We start from the raw sequence: 24,636 nt of genomic DNA on the forward strand, positions 1-24,636 counted from the left end.
GGTTCTATATAATGCTACTTGAGAAATAAATCCAGGCATGATAGAATTTATTTTGTTCTCATTTAAAGTGAGATTTATTATTATTATCTATTAATATCAATATTATACTATATGGATTAGGAAATTTGTTAGCTCTGTGATTTTAAGTCAAATTAGCCCATTTATGTAAATTGCAATATGTTAAAGAAAAGTTCATAATATTAATATTACATTGTTTTAGAAATATTGTTAGAAACTTCCACTGTTTTTTCATTCCTTTAGGTTAGGAGAATTAAACTCCTAAAAGATTGTTGTAAATATGTTATTAAAAACATTTTAAGGTAGAATTCTGGGAAGATGGTGGAATAGGTCAGAAAATTTCAAACTCTCCAGATTTCCTCCAGAAATAGAATAAATTTCCACTTCAGAGCAAACATAGACTGATGAAAAACAAGAAGACTTGGGGCAGAACAGGGATCCTCCTGGGACTAAAATAAGATCAGAAGAAAAACCCCAAGACCAGGGATACCTCCAGGGTAGCTCCACAGAAACAGCCAGGAGCTCTAGGACTATCTGGATTTAGCGAAAGCTTCAGCTTGAACCTCAGGAATTTTCACCTCCTAGACAGGAGTTGGTGGGGATGGGTCCTAAATCCAAGAGGACTACAGGCACCTCTGCTGATTAGGAAAGTTGGGCCCAGCTGTGCTGCTGAGACCGTCCTGGGCGAGAAGGAACCAGCACTTGGTGAGCGCAGAAGCAGTGGGGCCCACCAGCACTTGCAGGAGGGTGGAAATTTTGGTTTGGGGTTCTAATTCACAGGGGAGAAATGAAGTGAGGTTAGAGACAGGATTAGAGGTGTTTACACTAATACTTCTCTCTCTCCTCTCTCTCTCTCTGTCTTTCTCTCTTTGTCTCTCAGTCTCTGTTTCTGTCTCTCTCTCTTTCTCTCTATCTGTCTCTCTGTCTCTGTCTCTCTCTCAACAAACTGGCAACAAAGAAAGAACTCAACCATAGAAACTTATTATGGGAATAGGCAAGACCAGGATTCATCTTCAGAGAACAGTGAAGTAAAAAAAAGCCTCTTCTACCTTAAAGAGTAACATTAAAATTCTGGATTACCTGCCCAGCAAGAATTTATAGAAGAACTCAAAAAAGACTTTAAAATCAAGTGAGAGATTGAGGAAAAACTTTTAAAGAAAAGAAAAGAGTTATTCAAGAAAAAGTGAACCAACTAGAAAAGGAGATTGAGTCTTAAGAAAATAATCCTTTGGAAATTAGAATTAGAAAAGGGGAAGCAACTGAAGCTACAAGAGACCAAAAAAATTACAAAACAAAATATAAAGAATGAAAAAAACATGAAATACAAGAAAAACAATAGATTTGGAGAACACATCAAGAAGAGAAAATATAAGAATAATCAGACACCTGACTGTGACAAAAAAAAAAAAAAAAAAAGAATCTTGATAACAATAATGCAAGAAATATAATCCAAGAAAATTGTCCTGGAACAGGAGGGCAGAATAGAACCAGAAAAAAATCTATTGATCACCATTTCAAAGAGATCCTTTGTGAAGAAAACACATTGGATTACTATTGTCAAATTTTGAAATCTCCTGATCAAAGAGAAAATTTTGCAAGAAACAAGAAAAAAATTCAAATATGCTAAAGCTACCATTATAATAATCCAGGATTTGTCAGTAGCCACAATAAAACACTGCAAGTTCTTGAATTACATATGCCAGTAATCAAAAAAAGTAGGCCTGTGGCCAAATATATCATATCCACAAAATTATCCATAATATTCAATGGAAAAAATAGACATTCAACAGACTTGCAGATTTTCAGGACCCTGTCTCAAACAAACCTGAAATATTTTAAAAATTTAACATATGAGAGGTAATATCAAAGATTAATTTCAAATGACAAATCTTTTTTTTTTAACATGGAAATGTATACCATATATTTATGACTGACATCATAATCAGGTAGCTCAAAAAAAAGATTGGGGGAGAACTGAATATGATTTAACTCTAAAAAACAAAACTGTCACTCCCTGTGACTACACTATTTTTCAGGAAATCATCAAAGAGAACTGCCCAGATGTCATAGAATCAGAAGGTAAAATAACCACTGAAAGAATTCACCAAATACCTTCTGAAAGAGACCCCAAAATTAAAGCTCCAAGGAATATCATGGCTAAATTTCAGAACTATCAGACCAAGAAAAAAATACTACAAGCAGCCAGAAAGAAATAATTCAAATACCAAGGAGCCACAATAAGGATTACCACACCTAGCAGCTTCCACCTTTAAGGATCAAAAGAGCCTGGAATCTAATATTCCAAAAGGTGAGAGAACTTGGAATGCAGCCAAGAATAAATTACCCTGCTAAGCTGAGCATTTTCTTTCAGGGAAGAATGAACATTCGATGAAATAGATGAATTCTACTTATTTCTGATGAAAAGACCAGAGCTAAACAAAAAATTTGACCTCCAAATATAGAACCCACTAAAAGCATAAAAAGGTAAAAAGAAAATAACTCTTGAGAACTGTATTTCTGTTGTGGGTATACATAGAGAGTGCATGTATAATCTAATTTTACTGTTATGAAAAAGAAACTAGAGGTGGAAAGGGGAATGTACCTGAAAAAAGGGGAAAGTGGAGGTAAAATGAGGGAAATTACATCTCAGGAAGAAAACCTATTATAATTGAGGGAAAGAAGGGAGGGTGATGAACATTGTGTCAATCTGGGCAGCTAGTTGGCACAGTAGATAGAGCACCAGCCCTGAAGTCAGGAGGACCTGAGTTCAAATCTGGCCTCAGACACTTAATACTTCCTAGCTTTGTGACCCTGGGCATATCACTTAACCCCAATTGCCTAAAACCACCATCCATCACCACCATCACAAAAACATTGTTTGAATCTTACACTCATCAGATTTGCCTCAAAGAAAGAATATTAGACATATTTGGTTTCACCATTATAGAAAAGTGGGAGGGGAAGGGGAAAAGAGAAGGGCTACCCCTAAATTTTCTCTAAATAGAAGGGAAAAACAGATATAGTAGGGGAAAGGTATAAGAAAGGGGGAAGATTGCTTGAGGCAAGGAGTGTTTGTAAGTAAAATACTGAGGAGGAGGAAAAGGGAAAAAGGAAAGAGAAAAGTGTAATCTGGGGTTAATAAAATGGCAGATTTTATTATATAAAATTATATTTTTAAATATAAATTTAAAATATATAAATATATTATTTATAAATAAATAAATAAAATTTATTATATAAAAAATACAGAATTAGTAGTTTTAACCATAAATGTGAATGGGGTGAACTCACCCATAAAGCATAAGCAGATAGACTGCATTAAAAGCCAGAATCCTACAATATGTTTACAAGAAACACATTTAAAGCAGAGTGATACATACAGAGTAAAGGTAAAAGGCTGGACCAAGATCTATTATGCTTCAGGTGAAGTAAAAAAAGCAGGGGTAGCCATCCTGAACTCAGACCAGGCAAAAGCAATAATTGATCTAATTAAAAGGGATAAGGAAAGAAACTATATCTTGGTACCCTTTAGGGTACCATAGATAATGAAGCAATATTAATATTAAATATATATGCACCAAGTGCAATTCCATGCACTTCACATGGAAATTCCTAAAGGAGAAGTTAAGAAAACTAGAAGAAATAGACAGCAAAACTATAATAGTGGGAGATCTCAATCTTACAAACTCAGAACTAGATAAATCAAATGACAAAATGAATAAGAAAGAAGTTAAAGAGGTAAGTAGAATACTAGAAAAGTTGAGTATGATAGATCTTTGGCGAAAATTGAATGGAGACAGAAAGTAGTACACTTTCTTCTTGGCAGTTCATGGAACTGATTTTAAAAAATGACCATAAATTAGAACATAAAGACCTCAAAATCAAATGCAGAAAGGCAGAAATAATAAATGTACTTTTTTCAGATCACAATGCAATAAAAATTACATTCAATAAAAGACCAGTGGGAAAATAGAGCAAAAAGTAATTGCAAACTAAATAATCTCATTCTAAAGAATGAATGGGTGAAACAGCAAATCATAGAGTGATAATTTGGTTTCCTCATTACCTACTCTAATTCCTTTAATCTGTTTTTCTTCTCTTATTGCCAAAGCCAGCATTCCTAATGCACTATTGTATAGTAATTCATTCTATGAAAAAAACAACAAAATAGATAAACCTTGTTTCACCCATGATCTTATTGGAAATTGTTCCAGCTTATCCCCATTACATATGATGCTTGCTGATGGTTTTAAATAGATGCTACTGATTGTTTTAAGGAAAAGTTCATTTATTCCTATACTCTCTAGTGTTTTTAATAGGAATAGGTGTTGGGTTTTATCAAATGCTTTTTTTGCATCAATTGAGATAATCATATGGTTTTTGTTAATTTGGTTATTGATATAGTCAATTATGCTAATAGTTTTCCTAATATTGAATCAGCCCTGCCTTCCTGGTATACTTCCTACTTGGTCATGGTGTATTATCCTGAGGATGATTTTCTGTAATCTCTTTGCTAATATTTCATTTAAGATTTTTGCATCAATATTCATTGGAAAAATTGGTCTATAATTTTTTTTCTCTCTTTTCATCCTACTTGGTTTAGGTATCAGTACCATGTCTGTATCATAAAAGAAATTTGGTAGGAGTCCTTCATTCCCTATTTTTTCTAATAGTTTATATAGTATTGGAGTCAATTGTTCTTAAAATGTTTGATAGAATTCACATGTAAATCCATCTGGTCCTGGGGATTTTTTCTTAGCAAGTTGATTAATAGCTTATTCTATTTCTTTTTCTAAAATGGGACTATGTAAGCAATTTATTTCCTCCTCTGTTAATCTGGTCAGTCTATATTTTTGTAGATATTCCTCCTTTTTACTAAGGTTGTGAAATTTATTGGCATGAAGTTGGGCAAAGTAACTCCTAATTATTGCTGTAAAGTTCTCCCTTTTCATTTTTGAGACTAACAATTTGATTTTTTTCTTTCCTTTTTCTAATCAAATTACCTAAAGGTTTATCTATTCTGTTGGTTTTTTCATAAAACCAACTCTTAGTTTTATTTATTAATGCAATAGTTTTTTATTTGTTTCAATTTTATTGATCTCTTCTTTTATTTTTAGAATTTCAAGCTTGGTATTTGATTGGGGGTGTTTAATTTGCTCTTTTTCTAGTTTTTTAAGTTGCAAGCCCAATTTATTGATCTTCTCTTTCTCTATTTTATTCAAGAGCCTTTAGAGACCTAAAATTTCCCCTTATTACCGCTTTGACTACTAGAACTCCTCACAATAAAATCAGGGGTGAAGCAAGGATGCTCATTATCACTACCATTCAACATTTTTACTAGAAACATTATCTTATAGAAAAAGAATGGAAAAAATAAGAATAGACAACATGGAAATAAAACTATAATTCTTTCCAGACTTGATGCAACTTTTAACTTGATGCAAAATTTAAAAGTTTTGCATAAACAAAACCAATGCAGTCAAAATTAAAAGGAAAACAGGAAACTGGGAGAAAAACTATATATCTCTGACAAAGGGTTCATTTCTCAAATATATCAGGAACTGAATTAAATTTATAAAAATAAGAACACTTTGCCAATTGGTAAATAGTCAAAGGATATGATTAGGCAATTTTCAAAAGAAGAAATCAAACGTTATCAATAGTCACAGGAAAAAAATATTCTAAATCACTACCCATTAGCAAAATGCAAATTAAAACACCTCAAGTGCCACTTTAGGAAGATTGACTAAAGTGACAGAAAAGGAAAAGGTAAATGCTGGAGGGGATATGGAAAAGAGGGATACTAATACATAGTCCATGGAATTTTGAACTGGTCCAAACATTCTAGTGAACAACTTATAATTGTGCCCAAAGAGTTAGGAAACTATGCATATCCTTTGACTCAAACACACCATTACTAGATCTATGTTATAAAAAGATTTTTTTTTTAAGGGAAAAAGACTTATGTGTACAATAGTATTTATAGCAGTTCTTTTTTTTTTTTTTTTTTTTATTTTTTTTTTTTTGGTTTTATAGTGGAAACTTGAAGAGATGCCCATCAACTGGGTGAACAAGTTATAATAAGCAACTGTCGTAAAAATAAGAAATGAAGAAGGGGATGGTTTCAGGAAAACTTGGAAAGATTTATATGAACTGATGAAAACTTAAATGATTAGTACCAGAACACTGTATACAGTAACACCAATATTGTAAAGATCATCAACTTTGAAAGACTTAGTTACTCTGATCAATACAATGATTCAAGAGAATTTCAAAGGATTCATTTTGAAAAATCTTATCTATCTTCAAAGAACTGATGATCTTTCAATGTAGACTGATATAAAATTTTTAAATTTTTAAATATTTATTTTTTATTTATTATAATATTTAAAATTTTATTTTCCCTCAGCATGGTTAACATGGGAATATACTTTGTATGGTTTCATATGTCTAATGGGTATCATATTGTTTGTCTTCTTAATGACTGGGGAAGGGTTTGGAAATAGGGAGACAATTTGCAACTTCAAATTTTAAAAAAATGTCAAAAACAAATAAATAAATCTTATCCCATGTTGGGGGCCATGGCATATCAGTGTGTTACCTCCTTATAACTTCTCTTATAATTTTTCTTCTGAAACTTGTAAGTTTGAAAGAGCCAATGGAAAACATGGTTCTTTTTTGTAGGCATATATTAGTGAGCAGAAAAGTTAGGATGAAAGAACAAAAGATAAATTTTCAATAGCATCCTACAAACAAGAGCCACCATTACAGATTAGAATTGTGCTAATATCTATAGAATCAATATCTATTCCTGGCTTAAACCTATGACTTCACATAGTTGTTATTCTCTGTGTTTAGTCACTCACCAAATTCCAATTCCACATGTGGTAGATCTTGAGAAGTAAACGATTAAAACAGCTTTTTAGTTCCCAGGAGTATATCTCAATTAAAAAAAGCATAAGGAGGAAAATGAAACCTAAAACAGCCATGGCAATCAAAAATTTCCCGATCCCTTTATTGCTTATTTTGTAGAAGTAAGAACCTGTGAATGGCAAAAAGAGAGGATGCCCTATCTTTTTATTTACTGTTTTTTAGAAACGTTTCCCATCATCAATATATTCCCTCTTCCCCCCTTCCCATCCCAATCCCTGCTAAGATTGTCTTTGTTTTGTTTTAGACTATGGTGAAATTAATGATTAAGCTATAGGAGTCACAAATTATAAAGGCTGAGTCTGCATGATGAATATTAAAATAAAAAACACTATAATTAATTAAAATATCTAATAATACACACAATTACTCTTGAATAGACTAGTAGATATACTCCTTCTTGTGGTTTGAGTGTGAATCTTTGTTTTTGCCTTTAAGATTTTTAGTGGATTTGATGAAGCTAAGTTTTCTATTAGCAATTCTTCCCAGATATATAGAGTTCAATGAAAATATGGAGTCAGTTGCTCACTTTTTGGCAGAAATTTAGACACTGAGGGTCTTCATTATTACACAGTAACACTTCTAAAAGAGCTAATGCATCTTTGCAATCTTGAGAATCACATATTCCTTATTTCCTATAAGTCTTGCGACCACTTTGAATTTACTTTGTATTTCTGAAATCTTTAGAACACTTTACAGAGATTTTCTCAGGCTGAGGAAATGCCTTTTGTACTGACAATGGTAAACAAAGATAGATGCTTCATTCCTTCTCTGTATGATCCTCTCCTGCTCTGTCTGTCCTGATTCTCTTCCTACCTGTCTGAACAATCCTTCTTAATCCTGTGCTGATTCTTCATCCATATCCATATAAAATCATGTATTTCAGGGCTCATCTTCAGCTGCCTTCTCGTCCACCTGTACTCTCTTTTTCTGAGGCATTTTATCAGCTCATATGAATTCAACTAACATATCTATGCAGATAACTCTAGATCTACACATTGAGACATTTTTCTCTTCACCAATAAAGTCCTACATCTCCACCTGCCTGTTGAACTTCACCTGGATGTGAAACCTACCATCAATTATTTCTAAAATTAAACTCTATCTTAGCCTCCAACCTATCCCTCCTCCTAACTTTCCTATTTCTGAGTTCTTGCTTTATTTAGGCTAAGTCTTGATTTCTTAGTTCTCTGGGAAACCCATATGCTCTAATTCTACATGACTTTTTTCCTAACCTAGGAGGAGCAATTCTAAGGCCAAAGAGGAAGCAATATGGCGTTCTTGATGATTTAAATGCTTCTTCCTGACTTGGCACTTTCCTTGCCATAGATAATTCATTTTGCCAAATCTTTTCTCTACTCATGTTCAGTCACTCTAGTTAAGGACCTCTTCTTCCCTTACCTGGATTATTGTAATAGGTTTCTAATTAGTTTGACCATATTCAATTTCTCATCTCTTTCTCATTCTCATTGTCCACATAACTGTCAAATTGATATTCCTAAAGCGTGAATATGACTGTATCATTCTGTCTTAAGAGGCTCTCTCTTTCCTCTGGGATAACATATAAAACCTTTTTAGCATTTAAAAACCTTTCACAACCTATTTCGAGTTGTCTTTTGACAGAGATTATTCCCCTTTCTTTATATACTTTATGCTCCAGTTAAACTGGCCTATTGTTTATCACCCAGGTAACTTTGTCTCTTGCCTCTATCCTCCATGCCTGGGATAACCTCCCTGCTGCTTCTTGAAATGCCTCCATCCCTTCAAAGTTTGGATCAAGCTCTATCGTCTTCAAGAGGCTGCTCTTGAATTCTCCAGTTCAGAGACCCTAACCTGGGATCACGCTGTACTTCATATACAGTTTGTCCTTTCTTGCTTGTGAATATGTTACTTTTCTACCAGGAGAATGTAAAATCTTTGAGAATGGGGAACTCTAGCACAAAATATATTCCTGACATGGAAGGAACTTAATAAATGCTTGTTGATTGATTCCATTCATTATCTTCTATTGCTAAATATGGAAGGAAGTAGGATCTGGAGGAAACGGATACTTACCATAAAGAAGACAATCATCTGTTTCTGTGGTAAGCAAATCACAAAGCTGCTTGTTCCTGACAAATTCATAAAATCCACTCACAGCCATCACCAAGTTGTAACTAGGAAGTACTATGAAGATATCACTCACAATTTCAGCATATTGAGCTAAATATAACGCTATGATGAAAAGATGATCAATTAGCTTCTCTCAAAGAATATATACTCCCCATGACAATCAGACTAAATGATATAAGAACTCAGCTATTTCAATTTATATTTTCCCCTTACAATTGGTACTATTTGTATTTCTACTTCCTGAGGTACCCAGGAAAAGTAATGGACTCCTTTGCCAGTTCTCAATCCCATTTGAGCTCAGGCAAGAAATTAATATTGATAAAGGGCACATAAGTAAGATGAACTTACTCATGATGAAGAGAGAAGAAACTTATACAATTTTTTTGTTATAACAAACTATGAAAAATAGATGTACAAAACACACTTACTAATCAGTATATTACATCTATCTAAAGAGAAAGCTAATTTCTATGATAGTTATAATACAGCTATTTTTTTTTTTTAAGTAAAGAATTAGGCTAAGCTTAGAATTATTTACCTAAAAGGACATTAAGATTGAACTGACATAACTGGCTAGATTTGACAATCTGTTTGTCAAGAGTGAAAAGAATCTGGGTACTCATTGCTTCATCTATCAAAGGAAGCTAGAATCTGTTAGTGAAAACTAGAGAATTTCAGTTTGTTTCTTCTGGGGAATGAAGAGAAATCTTTCATGTTAAACAAGGATTGGAGAAAAAGGTAAATTTGATTTGATGTAACACAGATGTCATATTGAGAGATTTTTGTCCTACTAGATTCTAGAGATGAAAGGGACACACTCAAAGACAGGTATAATGGCAATTTTCATTTTAGAGGTCCTTTAATAGAACCATAGAATTTTAGAACTGTAGTGTGAAGGAAGGAGGATCAATGGGAATGCTTCATCAGTATGCCTCAGCATACACCCTCATGGGTAGCATGCAATTTAACTTCATGACCAGTGTGCCTAGATACCAAATTCCTCACTTATGTGGTTCTTAAAATAGTCAATCTTCTTTTTTTCAAAGTGGCAGAGTAAATCTTTATTTTATTCAGTGAAGCAAACACATTAAATCTAGTTTTCAGTGAAAACCCAGGTAAGACTATTATCTATAAATGCAAATAATTTTAATGAAAAACTCATTTCAGAAGATTTGAATTATCCCTCTGATTATAGTACAATTAATTTGTGAAACTATTATAGATCTTCATATGTCTGCTTCATATCAGACTAATTACTGATTGTTGTCCATGACCAGAACAAAAATAATAAATTACATGTAGTTCAACTGCATAGTGAGAAGAGTATATAGATCTTGCCAGACCTGACTGATATCTCCAAAATTCTGAATGTGAGAAAAGAAAGCCCCTACATGGCCAAATATTGTCTCACAATAACATTTGACAGTTATCATAGCATGGGGATCTTTTATTTGTCAGAGTTCCTTTGCCAGTCTTTAGAAAACATTTACATAAAGGACATTCTCCTAAGGAAACTAAGGTACTCTTGGCCCATAGTCAACCCAAATGTTCTCTCTTGCCAAAAAGGTAGATATCTATAGACAAACCACACACACAGTTAAGTATGTATTAGTATGTACATGTGTATAGATCAGCCATAAATTATTCTTCTACAAGGTATTTCAGAAATGTTTCAGTACTCTCAACTTCTTTTGAGATTAATGGGTCTAGATAAACTTGTCTGGAGGCCGTAGGGTTAAAAAAATGTAGATAGATGACCCTGAAGTCTAGTTTTAACAGCTACTTTCCCAACAAGGATTAAAAGGCAGAGTTTAATCCTTGGATATTTAACTTTGGCTAACTAGCCTCATCTGGCTAACTGGGTAGCTGCACTGAGGTTTGGAATGTTGTCTTTAATTTAACTAAGTCTAAATTTCATCTTTGAAAGAGAAGAGAGAATTTCTAAGATCTAATCAAGCTGGGTTAAAGTACACAATACCATTAAAAATTTTTTTTTAAATGACATGAGACAAGTTTTTACAACTAGAATAAAAAAGAAAGCTGTTTATGAAAATCTGTATCAAATATCTCTTTTTAAAGACCTAATAAATAACCTATATAGACATCTAACACAAATATGTACGATGCAAATTATGTCCCCTCTGACTTTTGGGGGAAATAATGGGGCTAAACCTTGAGAAACTCTCCTCTGGGAGAGGCCCACCCTCAGGGAATCAAGATAAGTGGTCTCATTCAGTTGGAAATCTTGGCCAGAGACTTGGTTACACCCTCTTTTGAGTTGAAGATTAGTCCAGGACCACTCCCAGTAGCTTATTCAATTAAGAGATCTTGGCCTGATAGTCAGCTCAAACTGCTCCCCAGCTCCCCAGACCAAGACTTACCCATAAAAACAGGGGTTTGTTAACCCACCTTTGCTAAATTCCTAATTAGGAATTTTGCCTGCTAAGAAAACTTCCTTTTTAGTGAACAATAAAAATCCTTTTTTTGCCACACAGATTTCAGATTTGTGAATTTTTTTGCATTGGACCTGCGGCTCCAACCAGAGGGGATTTCCCACCCCAATTCTCACACCTCTTCACTACCACTAACCTCATCATGCATATATACACAAATGTGCACATGTACATACAGTATGTATGTATGCAAACTTATTTATGTTGTCTCAGTACTTTAGGATGTGAGCACCTTGAGGTCAGGGACTATTTTTACTTTTCTACAATGCTTATGACATAATAGGAACTTAATAAATGTTTGCTGAATGACTGCCTAATTGTCAAGGTAAGGGAAGATATGTAGAACATATCAGTTAAACCTAGCCATAAGACTTCTGATTGGATGAATTAAGTCTCAAAGAAACACAGTAAGTAAAAGGGAATTCAGGGAAGAAGGTCCTCCTGTTAGAAAAGAAATATGGTTTGGGAAGAGTGGCTAAGACCACATTCCAAAGGTAGAAAGAGAAGAGAGTAATTAATTTCATTTTCAATTTTTACTTTAAATTTCAAAACCTGCCAGATACCACCAAGGAATTCCATCTGGAATGAATTTCTTCACTTCTGCTTTTCAGAATCCTTAACTTCCTTCCACACACTAGGTCCTTCCTGATCCTCACCTTCCATTCTCGGTTATTAGGGCTTTTCTTTGTATTTATTTGTACATATATAGGTTATATTTCTCTCTTTAATAGAATCCAAACTTCTTGAGGGAGGAACTTCCTTTTTTGCATGAGAAAGTTATTTAGCTGTTCAGAATTTGTTAAATATCTGTAGTACCTGCTTCACAGGATTGTAAGAATACTTTTCAGACCTTAATGTACTATACAAAGTATACCAAAAGTCCTGGTGTGGTTTTAAAGCTAAACTGCAAGCAACAATAATACTGATAACTAGCACTTATATAGCATTTAAAGGTTTGCAAACATTTTACAGATAGTATCTGATTTAATTCTCAAAACAACCTTAAGGAACTGGAACTTATGTCTTCTGGATTCCAGCTCCACTGTTCTAGTCACTGTACCACTGAGCGGTTTCTGTAACTATGTAAATATGAGTTATTGAATCTCACCATCATTCATTTGCAGAGCTACCTGCTCCCATGACTGAACTCATTTCTTATTATCTTTCTTCAAAGATCAGTTCAGGTTGTGCCTCTTCTTTGAACCTTTCTATGATTCTTCACCAACAACTTCCCCCTTCCCCCAGCTAGAATTACTCTTTCTCTCTTTTAGTTTTCCTAAAGCATTTTGCCCTCATCAGACTCTACCTTTTATTATGCTCATCCAGATGGTTTTGTTTATGTACTAGTAGAATCTTTGCTTCTCAGAGAACCCAGGTATCTGATTCCTATTTCAGTGCACAAGACTATCTGATTTAATGAGGGGATAGGGATGAGGCAATAAATACTGTCTAGCACATAAAATAAATTCTCCTTCAAAATATAATGTAAAAATTCAAGAATATGCTAGTAAATATTTAAATAATGTGATCTTGGATGGAGGGTGAGGAAGGGGAAATGTATGTTTAAAATTGAAGGTCAAGAATATCAAAGGGAATCAATGGGAAAAAATGGGAAGGAGTCTAGCAGCACCAGAAATCAAAAATTCTAACACAAATTTATAATTTTCAAAACAATTTGGAAAGGGTAAAAAATAGGGAGGTTGATTGGTGTAACAGATTAGATAATATGCCATATACAGAAAACATGAACCTTGTAGTTTTGGATTTAATAATCCTACAGATATCAACAACTGGAAAAAGAATTCATTATTTAACAAAAATTGTTGAGAAACCTAGAAAGTAGTCTGGCAGAAACTATGTATAGATCAATATCTTTCACTATATACCAAGCTAAGAGCCATTCTCCATTGGATAAATGGTCAAAAAGATATGAACAGACAATAGTCAGAGGAGAAAAGCTAAGTTATCAATATATAAAAATGCTTTAAATCATGAATAATTAGAAAAATGCAAATTTAAACAAATCTGAGGTATTATCTCAAACCCACCAAATTGGGTAAGATGATTTAAAAAAGGAAAATGATACATGTCAGAGGGAAATGTGGGAAAAAAAACAGGTTCCACAAAGCATTATTGACAGATATGTGAATTAGCTAACCATTACAGAAAACAATTGGGAACTGTGCCCCAAAGCTATTAAACTATGCATATCTTTTGACTTAGCAAAATTGCTACTAGGACTGTACCCCAAAAAGATGAAAGAGGAAAGGCAATATGATGTATTAAAAACATTCATAATAGCTCTTTTCATGATAGCAAAAAATAGCAAAAAATGATGGAGATATTTCAGAAAAATCTAGGAAAACATATTAACTGATGCATATGAAATGGGCAGAAGTAGAATAACAATTTATAAATTAAAAAAATATTGTCAAAACAAACAAATTTGACTTATGAAACCTGATCAATACAATGTCTAACCATAGTTCCAGAAGAATCAAGATGAAACATTTTATCCATCTTCAGATAGAGAAGCGATAGATCAGAGCAAAGACTGAGGCATCTATGTATACATACACAAACATCTACTTGCATCTATATATGGATGTATACATTTATATCTATATCTATTTTGTATAGAATATGCCTAATTTAGAAATTAGTTTTGCTTCACTATGTATAATTGTAACCAGTTTTATTTTGTTTTTTGTTTACCAATAGGAGAGGAGGTAGAGGAAATAAAACATAAGAAATAAAAATTTTAGAAGTGAAAATAAAATATAATGCCTAACAATCATTGATTAATTATGTCTATAAAATAATTGATTATAATTACTTTGCTTAATATCTAAACATGATATGTTATAACTGATTTTAAATAATATTATGTCTAATCATCATTCATTGAATAACACCAGTTGGAAATAAAAAATTGAATCTTTTTAAAAAGGAGGTTAGATTTCCTTAATAATTTCAGATCATAAGGTCCAGATTAACTATATTTCGGAATTTTTTCATACTGGGATCTGATTACTGAGTCAGAAACTTTCAAATAAATAATCATAGGAAACAGGGAATACTATAGAACGGTATAACAATATATCCCAATTTTCAAAAAAGGAAAGAGAATGTAATTTATATACTATTGTCCAGTGAGCATGACTTTGATAATGGCAAAATTCCAGAATATATTAATAATGTTATTAAATTTTTAAGAAAGGAAGCAGTTAATTTGGAACTATGCTCAAAAATTTATCAAACTGTGCATACCCTTTGATCCAGCAGTGTTACTCCTGGGCTTATATCCCAAAGAGATCATAAAGAAGGGAAAGGGACCTGTATGTGCACGAATGTTTGTGGCAACCCTCTTTGTAGTGGCCAGAAACTGGAAACTGAGTGGATGCCCATCAGTTGGAGAATGGCTGAATAAATTGTGTTATATGAGTGTTATGAAATATTATTGTCCTGTAAGAAATTACCAACAGGATGACTTCAGAAAGGCCTGGAGAGACTTACACGAACTGATGCTGAGTGAAACGAGCAGGGCCAAGAGATCATTATATACTTCAACAACAATACTATATGATGACCAGTTCTAATGGACCTGGCCATCCTCAGCTATGAGATGAACCAAATCAGTTCCAATGGAGCAGTAATGAGCTGAACCAGCTACGCCCAGAGAAAGAACTCTGGGAGATGATTAAAAACCATTACATTGAATTCCCAATCCCTATGTTTTTACCCACCTGCATTTTTTATTTCCTTCACAGGCTAATTGTACAATATTTCAGAGTCTGATTCTTTTTGTACAGCAAAATAACGGTTTGATCATGTATACTTATTGTGTATCTAATTTATATTTTAATATATTTAACATCTACGGGTCATCCTGCCATCTGCGGGAGGAGGTGGGGGGAAGGAGGGGAAAAAACTGGAACAAGAGGTTTGGCAATTGTCAATGCTGTAAAGTTACCCATACATATAACTGTAAATAAAAGGCTATTAAAAAAATAAAATAAAATAAAGGAAGCAGTTATTGCAAAGCCTCAACACAACTCCATTAGGTCATGCCTGATTTAGTTCATTTTCTTTTTTTTAAATAGTGCTACTAATGTCAACATGGTTTTACTAGATTTTTTTTTTAATATTCTCATGGACACCAGGAGACAGGAGGACTATACTATGAGTCAGCTAGGTGGAACAATGACTAGAGAGCTAGGCCTAGAGGCAGAAAGACTCATCTTCCTGAATTCAGGCTTCAGATGTCAGTTGTGTGACACTTGACAAGTCATTTGACCCTTTATGCCTCAGTTTTCACATATGTAAAATGAATTGAATGAGGATAGCAAACCACTCCTGTATCTTTTCCAAGAAAATGCCAAATAAAATCACAAAGAGCTGGACATGACTTAAACAAACTAAACAATATTGGGCTATACTTTGGCTGCATTAAGAGATGGTTCAATGATTTGACCCAAACAGCAATTGTTAATGGGTCGCTGTCACCTTGGAAGAAAGTCTAGAATTTGTCCTTGATCCTAGGCAGTTTAAAATGATCAGTTACTTATATAAAAGATACAGATGATATACTTACAAAATACTCAAATAAAACAAAATAGAGAAAGTTAGGAAGCTGAAAGGATGACAGAGTAAGAATCCAAAAGTTTCCAACAACTTAGAAAGTTAAGTCAAATATAATTGAACTTTAATAGTTTTTTTTATTTTTCAAAATACATGCAAAGACAGTTTTTAACATTTACTCTTTTTTAAAAATTGCACTTATTTCTTTGTAAATTTTTTTTAATTATACTTTTTTTTTTTTACAAAACATATGCATCGGTAATTTTTCATCATTGACCCTTGCAAAACCTTCTGTTCCAACTTTTCCCCTCCTTCCCACCTATTTATTTATTATTTTTTAAAAATTATAACTTTTTATTGACAGAACCCATGCCTGGGTAATTTTTTACAACATTATCCCTTGCATTTGCATTCACTTCTGTTCTGACTTTTCCCCGCCCTCCCTCCATTCCCTCCCTCAGATGGCAAGCAGTCCTATACATGTTAAATATGTCACAGTATATCCTAGGTACAATATATGTGTGAAGCACCGAACAGTTAGTTAGTTCTCTTTTAACATTTACTCTTGCAAAACCTTTTGTTCTAAATTTTTCTATCTCCCTCTGTTCCCCTCCTCCCCAGACAGCAAGTAATCCAATATAGGTTAAACATATGCAATTCTTCTAAGCGTATTTTCACATTTATCATGTGCTGCATAAGAAAAATCAGATCAAAAGGGGAAAAAATGAGAAAGAAAAAACAAGCAAATAAACAACAATAACAACAATAAAGGTGAAAATATTATATCGTGATCCATATTCAGTCCCCTTAGCTCTCTCTAGATGTAGATGGCTCTATCATAAGTCTATAGGAATTGGTCTGTATCACCTCTTTAGTGAAAAGAACCAAGTCCATCAGAATTGATCATCACATTATACTCCCTAAGGTAAACGACCCATATGATGTTGGCTCTAAAATCCACAATGAGCACCCCAACCCTGCAAAAATAGAGCTGAAGCTCTAAAACAAGTGCAGACAGCCCCAGTAATGACATCCCCAGGATTTGAGAGGGTCTTGGGGCCAGAACAGTCATGCAAAACAAAAAATTCTACATGGTTAGGACCATTTATAAACTTCTGACTTCTCTCTCCTCTCATAGGCCTGCAGTAAGACCTATGGGAGAAAAAAACCCAACCACATGGTAATGAAAACGAGACTACATGAATGTTCTAAGAAGGAGACAACAGAAATCCTTTGAATCTAGTATCAGTGGTAAGTTAAGGAGGAAGGAAGAAGTTTGAAGTAATGACATGAGCATTGGATTGTGGCTAACCACTTGGGAGATATTTTCTCATCAGTAAAATGGGGTTTGCACTGGATCACTAAGGCTTCTATCAGATTGAAGAGTCTATGATTCTAGAGAGGGAATTGTCTTTCTTCTAATATTATTTGTCTAACTTCTAGACCTTCTCCTTCACTGCTAGGAAGAAGGAAATAGAGAACTAGTCCGCAGTGGTGTCTTGGAGAAGGCAGGGGCATGGACCCTCCCTTACAAAGGTTCCCTGGAAGCCCACTGGCTCCAAAGCTTTTTCAAAATTCTGAATTGCATAAGAGCATATTATTAGAGAAACGGATCCCTTCCAGCTCTGATGGTATCTGCATTTTTTAAAAAAAGATATCAATAGTGTCTCTCTTGGAAAAGTTAAATGGTATAGTAGATAGAATGTTGGAATTGGAGTCAAATTGACCTGGGTTCAAAGCCTATCTCAGATATTTACTTGCTGTTATCTTAAGTTTTCTGAGCCCCAGACAGCTCTTTTAGACTCTAAGTTGTAAATAGATTGTGGACTGAAAAGGTACAGAAAGTCCTCATGAATACTGAAATCACAAACCCTTGATGAACCTGATATTTATTATAAAGCATATGAGGCCTTTAAAAGACTTTACACATATTATTGTATTAAGTTTTCATTAAAACTTGTGGAGGTACTATAGATATTATTATTATCATCATCACCTCTAATTTACAAATGTTGGAACTGAATCTGAGAAGATAAATGACTTGCCCATACTAAGTGTGATACAGGAGTTGAACACAATTCTTCCTTTCTCCTTTAGGCTTTCCTCTTATGTAAAATAATACTATTATTTTACCAGTATTCCCAAATCAACTGGCTTCATCAAATTCTTCTTACCCCTTTGCATCTTCCATGAAGAATGTGAACAACCTACCTTGTTAAAAATGAAATATGCCTTCCCTTTTTCGGGGTTTACAATTGGGAATAATCTCCTGCTTTGCCAGAGGCTTCACCGATTTTATTACTAGCATTCAGGGGAGAAATCCCTCCCAATAGAGACCCAATATCGTGAGGAAATTTGGGAAGGGGTAATGATGGCAGTGGAGCAAACACAGTTGCATCACATAAACTTGTTTTTCTAACTCATCAGGAGTAGGTCAGTGAGTCTGAGTTTGACCTTCTTTACTGGAAGAGTCCCCAAAGCACTGGTTTTCAGAGGTCCACTGCACCTTATCTACCTAGCAAAATTCCTATTCCTCAAGTTGCTGCTTTTTGACTTAATGACTACATTCTGAAAAATGGCTCATGAGGGGTGGAGGAGAGAGTAGGGAGGGAGACAGGTAAGCAGAGAAGGAGGTGTGTGGGCCTTGATGCCCTAACTTACCTTTAATTTCTACAAGGTAGACAAATAGGAAACTGGCCCATCCTGAAAAGAAGTTAAACATGAAAAGCTTGGTATAGGCTGTAGAAGCTCGATAATAGAAAAAGCCCATGAGGTACATGAGGGGAATGGTGCACCATCCATATAACATGAAGATCATCAGGGCATCCATAAAGTTATTGTAGAGAGTTTCTATTTGACAGGCTTTGAACACCACCTAAGATAAAGTACAAATGCTAGGTTGAGAGGAAGGGAAAGAACATGATCCATACAATAAGCAAGAAACCAACCCTCAAAGCAAAGTTTAAAAAAAAAAAAAAAAAGGTGGCTCATATAACTTTTAAAATGGGAAGAAGGAGAACCATTTACCTACCCAAATGATCCTCAACACTAAGGAAAGCTAGTCCAACACTCCCACCCCCACTATCATCTTATTTGTTTTTTGTTTGTTTATTTGTTTTTAGTGGAAATTACTTTTTCTTGGTCAAAAAAGTCATCCTTTCCTCAGTGCAAATATCTATTTATAGAACATTCTAAGAAGTCCAAAGAAAATCCAGTTGCTCGTCAATAAAATGGTTTCCAGTTCAACTGTCCCTGTATAATCTCATATTAGATCCTGTTGCACTAAGTCTTTATAAAGGCTCTTTAAATTTGCCCTGGACATCATCAATTATGCGATCTGGTGCTATGACAGAAATACTTGCATCTCCATTTTTCTTATCCTATGTGAAGACCAGATATTGGAAATAAAATGGTGAATTCAATATGAATGAATCGTTTGATATGGTGCAGTCAAGAACAAAAACTAAAATGAAAAAAAAAGACCAACAAAAAACCAACAAACCCTAATGCACTCTTAAGGTGCATAAGTAGAAGTATAATGTTCCTAACTAGACAGGTAATAAGTTCATTGTACTTGGGATCACAGGAAGGAAGGACCAATATGAGCACAGAATAATCTGCTACAAGTCAGACACAAATACTGCATAATGAACATTTGGGGGGGGGGATTCTCTAATTTTGTGCATCTCACATTTCTTTTCAGCTAATTCGATTCTGCATTGCTCATACAGCACACTACCTTCTCTGATGAGGATATACCATATTGGGGAGTCCTGTGCCAGGGTCTCCCCTGTCATGGGAGTTCCAAAGTTCTTATATTGCTTTTTCTGGCCACCTTATAAGCACTTGCCCTGGATGAGTTCTCCACAAAATAATTTATTATTTTAAATGGAGTTTCTTTTTCTACCTCTTTCTGCTGGGTTTTATTGATAATATATAGAAATGCTACTTTGCTGAAGTTAATTGCTTTAGTTTTTTGTTGACTCTTGATGGTTCTTTAAATATATGATCACATCATCTGCAAATAGAGATAGCTGTGTTTCCTTATTGTCCATTCTCATTCCTTTGATTTCTTTTTCTTGTCTTATTGTTTAAGCTATCATTTCTAGTACAATTTTGAATAATAGTGGTGGTGATAATAGCTATCCTTGCTTTAATGCTGATGTTCCTGGGAAAGTTTCAAGTTTATCCCCATGACTGATAGTGCTTGCTTTTGTTTTTAGATAAATAATTCTTATCATTTTAAGGAATGCTCTATTTATTCTTATACTTTCTAGAGTTTTTAATAGCAGTGGATGTTGTATTTTGTCAAAAAGCCTTTTCTGCATCTATTGATATAATCAATGATTTTGGTTGTTTTTGTTATTGATGTGGTCTATTATGCTTATAATTTTTCTAGTATTGTATCCTTGTATTTGTGGTATAAATCCCACCTTGTGGGAAGATGTATGTTCTTGTGATAAAGTACTGTAATCTCTTTGTTGTTATTTATAATTTTTGCATTAATACTCATTAGAAAAATTGGTGTAAGTTTTTCTGCCTATTTTTATTAATCCATTTTTTTAGATTTATCAAAAACATTTGTATCATAGAAGGAATTTAGTAGAATTCCTTCTTTACCTATTTTTTTCCCCAAATAATTCATATAGTAATTTAATTGTTCTTTAAATGTTTGGTAGAATTTACTCATGAATCTATCTGGTCCTGATGATTTGTTTTTTCTTAGGGAGCTCACTGATAGCTTCCTTTTCAGTTTCCTTTTCTAAGATTGGGCTAATTTTGAAATAGAAATTTTTTCCTGTATGTATCACTTTGGCTATATCCCCAAAATTTGGGGCTTTCTCATTGTTGTCATCTTTAATGAAATCACATATTGTTTCTATGGTTTGTCCTTTTACCCACTGAATCTTTAGGATTAGATTACTTTATCAAACTGATTATGAAAAATTCCAAAATAAATGCCAACAGTATAAAAAACTTCCTTCAAAAAAGGTGTAAATAAATACTACACTTTGTATTCAGAACTGTCCATCGTTTCTGTGCTTCCTTTTAGGTTTTCTTTCCTTCTCTCCTGAACGCTTTTTATTTTATTCTTTTTTTCTCTTTTCCTTCCCATCAGCTCCCCCAAGAAGGCTACAGTTTAGCAAGGATTATATTTGTATACATACATCCACAAACATAAGCTGTTTTGATTAAATCTGTTTTAACTTTGAATTAATTTCAGATCAATCATTACTACCCCTGTTTTTTTTCCCTAATAAATTCTACTTCTAATCATTATTGGGATGTTTGTATATATCTCATTTTCTATCCCTGCTGACTCTTCTACTTTACTTCTATACACTATCTTGCCCCTCCTGTCAGCGTTCCCTGCAGCCAAGTCCAAGTGAATGATGGAGATTGTACCTTTTTCTGGGCCGCTTTCTCTCTTCTCCCTTCAGCATCTCCTCTAGCCCCTCTTTTACATTCTTTTTACCATTTTCATCCTTTTCTGGAAGAGTAACTGCCAGCCATACCACAGTCTCAAGGAGGAACCCAATGTTAGAGTGTTGCCACTCAGAAAGAGTCAGCTTAATTTGTTTAGATGGGTGGGTGAAGATTATTAATAAAGTAGGAAAGAAAATGAACTTGCCCCACTGCACTATTATGTTTGACACCAGAGTTGGCATCAAAAGCCTGGGCAAGTGTGTCATAAAACTGATAATATTCCTCAGGGTCCTGTTTGGTATTTCAAGCCTCTGTTAAACCAGCGGGTTGACGAAAACAAGGGGTATGGCATCAAGGAACTTTTCACTGATACCTTAGGCAGGTACATCATGCTTCTTACCTCAATTCTCTGAGTCCCAGTCTATCTTAAAATCTTTTGTTGGTGCATCCCAATCAACTTTTTGGCATCAATTCTTTGTGTTCCCTTTCTTGACCAAGGCACCCATGAATTAATACAGATTTGGATACTAAGATCTGTATAAATACAGGGTAAGCCAAAACTGTTCATCAAAGTCTATGAGATTCTCCTTGGGGCTAGGATACTCCTGAGCAATAGTTTAGAATTTTCCACATTGCTAGGGATTAAAACACTAAGTCCTGATCAAGCTACTGTCCTCAGGTTTTTTTTTAAACTGGACAAATTTTGGCTTGCACATTGAGAGAGAACATGGAAGCCCAAGAGCCGATGGATTCTATTGATAAAGATGGATACAGTTTAGGTGGTTGGGGAGTTTGAGAATAGTTATGGAAAAGATTTTCAAACGACTTAATCCTTTTTTTCACTGCTTCTAGTTCAGACCTATGCTCTCTTTCCAGTGTGTAACTGGAAATGAATTTATCAAGAGAAAAGATGCATATGAAAGCCAATTTGTGTGCAATAACAAAACAAGCCTTACCAAATGGATCAATTAATGATCAAAGTGATCTGGATCAAGAAAAAGGTCCTTGGAACATTTCTCACAAGGAAAGGCAAGCTTGGTTAAAGACTAGGGCTGATAGTAAAGCAGGAGTTGGAGCACTGAACTTACCAATTAAGAGTAAGACTCTGGGGAAAAAAAAAAAAAAAAAGATCCAGGGGAGGATTCTGAGAATATGGCTGTATAAGTCAGTAAATTTCCAGCTCTCCAGATTCCCCTACAAACAGAACAAATTTGTGCTTCAGGACAAATATAGACTGATAAAAAATTAAGAAGATTTAGGCAGATTAGGGATCTTCTTGGCACAACTCAAGAAGATCCAAAAGAACCCTGGCAGGGATTAATCAGTGTGAAGTGCCAACACCTCCAGGTTAACTCTGCAGGAACACCCGATGGCAACCTTTGAGATTATAGCAGGAGCCTCAGCAGGAACCACAGAAAATGTCATTTCCCAGACTGCCTGTGGGGTCAGGGCTCTGAGTCCAGGAAGACTGAGGGAACTTGAGCTGATAGGAACATCAGGCCCAGCTTGGCTGCTGAGATGATAGCCTGGGTAAGAAGGAACCAGCACCTGGTGAGTGCAGAAGCAGTGGGCAGGGACGCTTCTGACTGTGGGCACTTGCAGGAGCGGGGAGCTTTTGGTTTGGGGTTCCAGGTCAGACGGGAGAGCTGAAATGAAGTTAGAGGCACCATCTCCCCACTCCACAATTAGAGGTGTTTACACTAATACGTCTCATTTTTTAAAAAATGAACCACCAAAGAAGAAAGAACCAAATTATACAAATTTACTATGAGAACAGGGAAGACCTGGTTTCATCTTCAGAGGAGGAAACTAAAGGAAAAAAAAAAGCTTCTTCTATTCCAAAGAGTTACATTAAATGGTTCCCTGCCCAGAGAGAATTTATAGAAGAACTCAAAAAAGAACTTAAAAATCAAATGACAAACACTGGAGAAAAGCTAAAATAAATAAAAACCATCTAAGAAAAACAAAAAGATTATAGGGAAAAAAAAGTTAATCAGCTAGAAAGGAGATAGAGTCTTAAAGACAAAAATAACTCTTTGAAAATTAGAATTGGGCAAGAGTTATCCAGGGAATTTATGAGAGACATCAAAATATCAAAACAAAATATAAAGAATGAAAAAAATAGAACAGAATGTGAAGCATCTAAGAAAAACAACAGATCTTGAGAATAGGTCAAAAAGAGGAAATATAAGAATAATTGGACTTCCTGAAAGCTGTGACCAAAAAAAGAACCTTGACAATAATTCAAAAAATAATCCAAGAAAACTGTCCTGGAGTGATAGAACATGAGGGGAAAATAGAAATAGAGAAAAATCCATCAAGTACCACCTCAAAAAGATCCTTTGTGGAAAACCATAGGACTATTATTGCCAAATTTTGAAACCCCCCCAGATCAAAAAGAACATTTTGCAGGAAACAAGAAAAAAACAATTCAAATATGCTGGAGCTAATATTAGAATTGTACAGCCACAATAAAAGACCACAGCTCCTGGAACCATATATACAAACAATCAAAAGAACCAGATAACTATGGTAAAAAAAAATATTAAAACCCAGCAAAATTATCCATAATATTGAATGAAAAAAATGGACATTCAATGAACTTCCAGATTTTCAGGACTTTCAACCAAACCCAAACTCAATAGAAAATTTAACATATAAGAGACAACATCAAAGATCAATTTCAAGGAACTTAACATGGACAAATTGTTTATATTTTTTACATGGAAATGTATTATGTATGTTTAAAATTGACATCAGCAATTGGGTAGTTCAAAAGAAATTCTGGGACAGAGTTGAGTATGATCTGACTCTAAAAAGCAAAACTGTCTAGAAAAAAGTAAAAATAGAAATTGTTATTCAAATGAGGTGCAGAGAAGAACAGACACAGAGGCAGTTGAGTAGACAAGAAAGCTCTTAGTTTTAAAAATCTACTCACACTGGGAATGGTTAAATAGGCAATATTACATACAAAAACCATGAAGGGTATAGCACCCTCCAAAATTTATAAAGAAATAAGAGGGAAGGGATGGGCACAGGGAAAAGCAAAGGGTGAGGAATAAGAAGACAAGGGTTAGGAGGAGGTAAAGTAACAGCAAGGCAAGTTAAGAAGTAG

The 24,636-nt window shown here is 34.3% G+C and overlaps 1 protein-coding gene across 15 annotated transcripts in view; it reads right to left on the minus strand.

Annotated features, from left to right (window-relative positions):
• LOC100928701 (ATP-binding cassette sub-family A member 3) overlaps nucleotides 1-24,636 on the minus strand; it is a 251,867-nt gene that overhangs the window by 37,853 nt on the left and 189,378 nt on the right. For all 15 annotated transcript variants that reach the window (XM_031942176.1, XM_031942127.1, XM_031942136.1 and 12 more), the window contains 3 exons: nucleotides 18,756-18,969; nucleotides 9,004-9,162; nucleotides 6,885-7,060 (listed from right to left, as the gene is read on the minus strand). In XM_031942176.1, the coding sequence (XP_031798036.1) occupies nucleotides 6,885-7,060; nucleotides 9,004-9,162; nucleotides 18,756-18,969 (549 nt within the window). The remainder of the gene's footprint in view (nucleotides 1-6,884; nucleotides 7,061-9,003; nucleotides 9,163-18,755; nucleotides 18,970-24,636) is intronic.

The sequence above is a fragment of the Sarcophilus harrisii genome, chromosome 1 (assembly GCF_902635505.1).
Source record: "Sarcophilus harrisii chromosome 1, mSarHar1.11, whole genome shotgun sequence".
Lineage (NCBI taxonomy): Eukaryota > Metazoa > Chordata > Mammalia > Dasyuromorphia > Dasyuridae > Sarcophilus > Sarcophilus harrisii.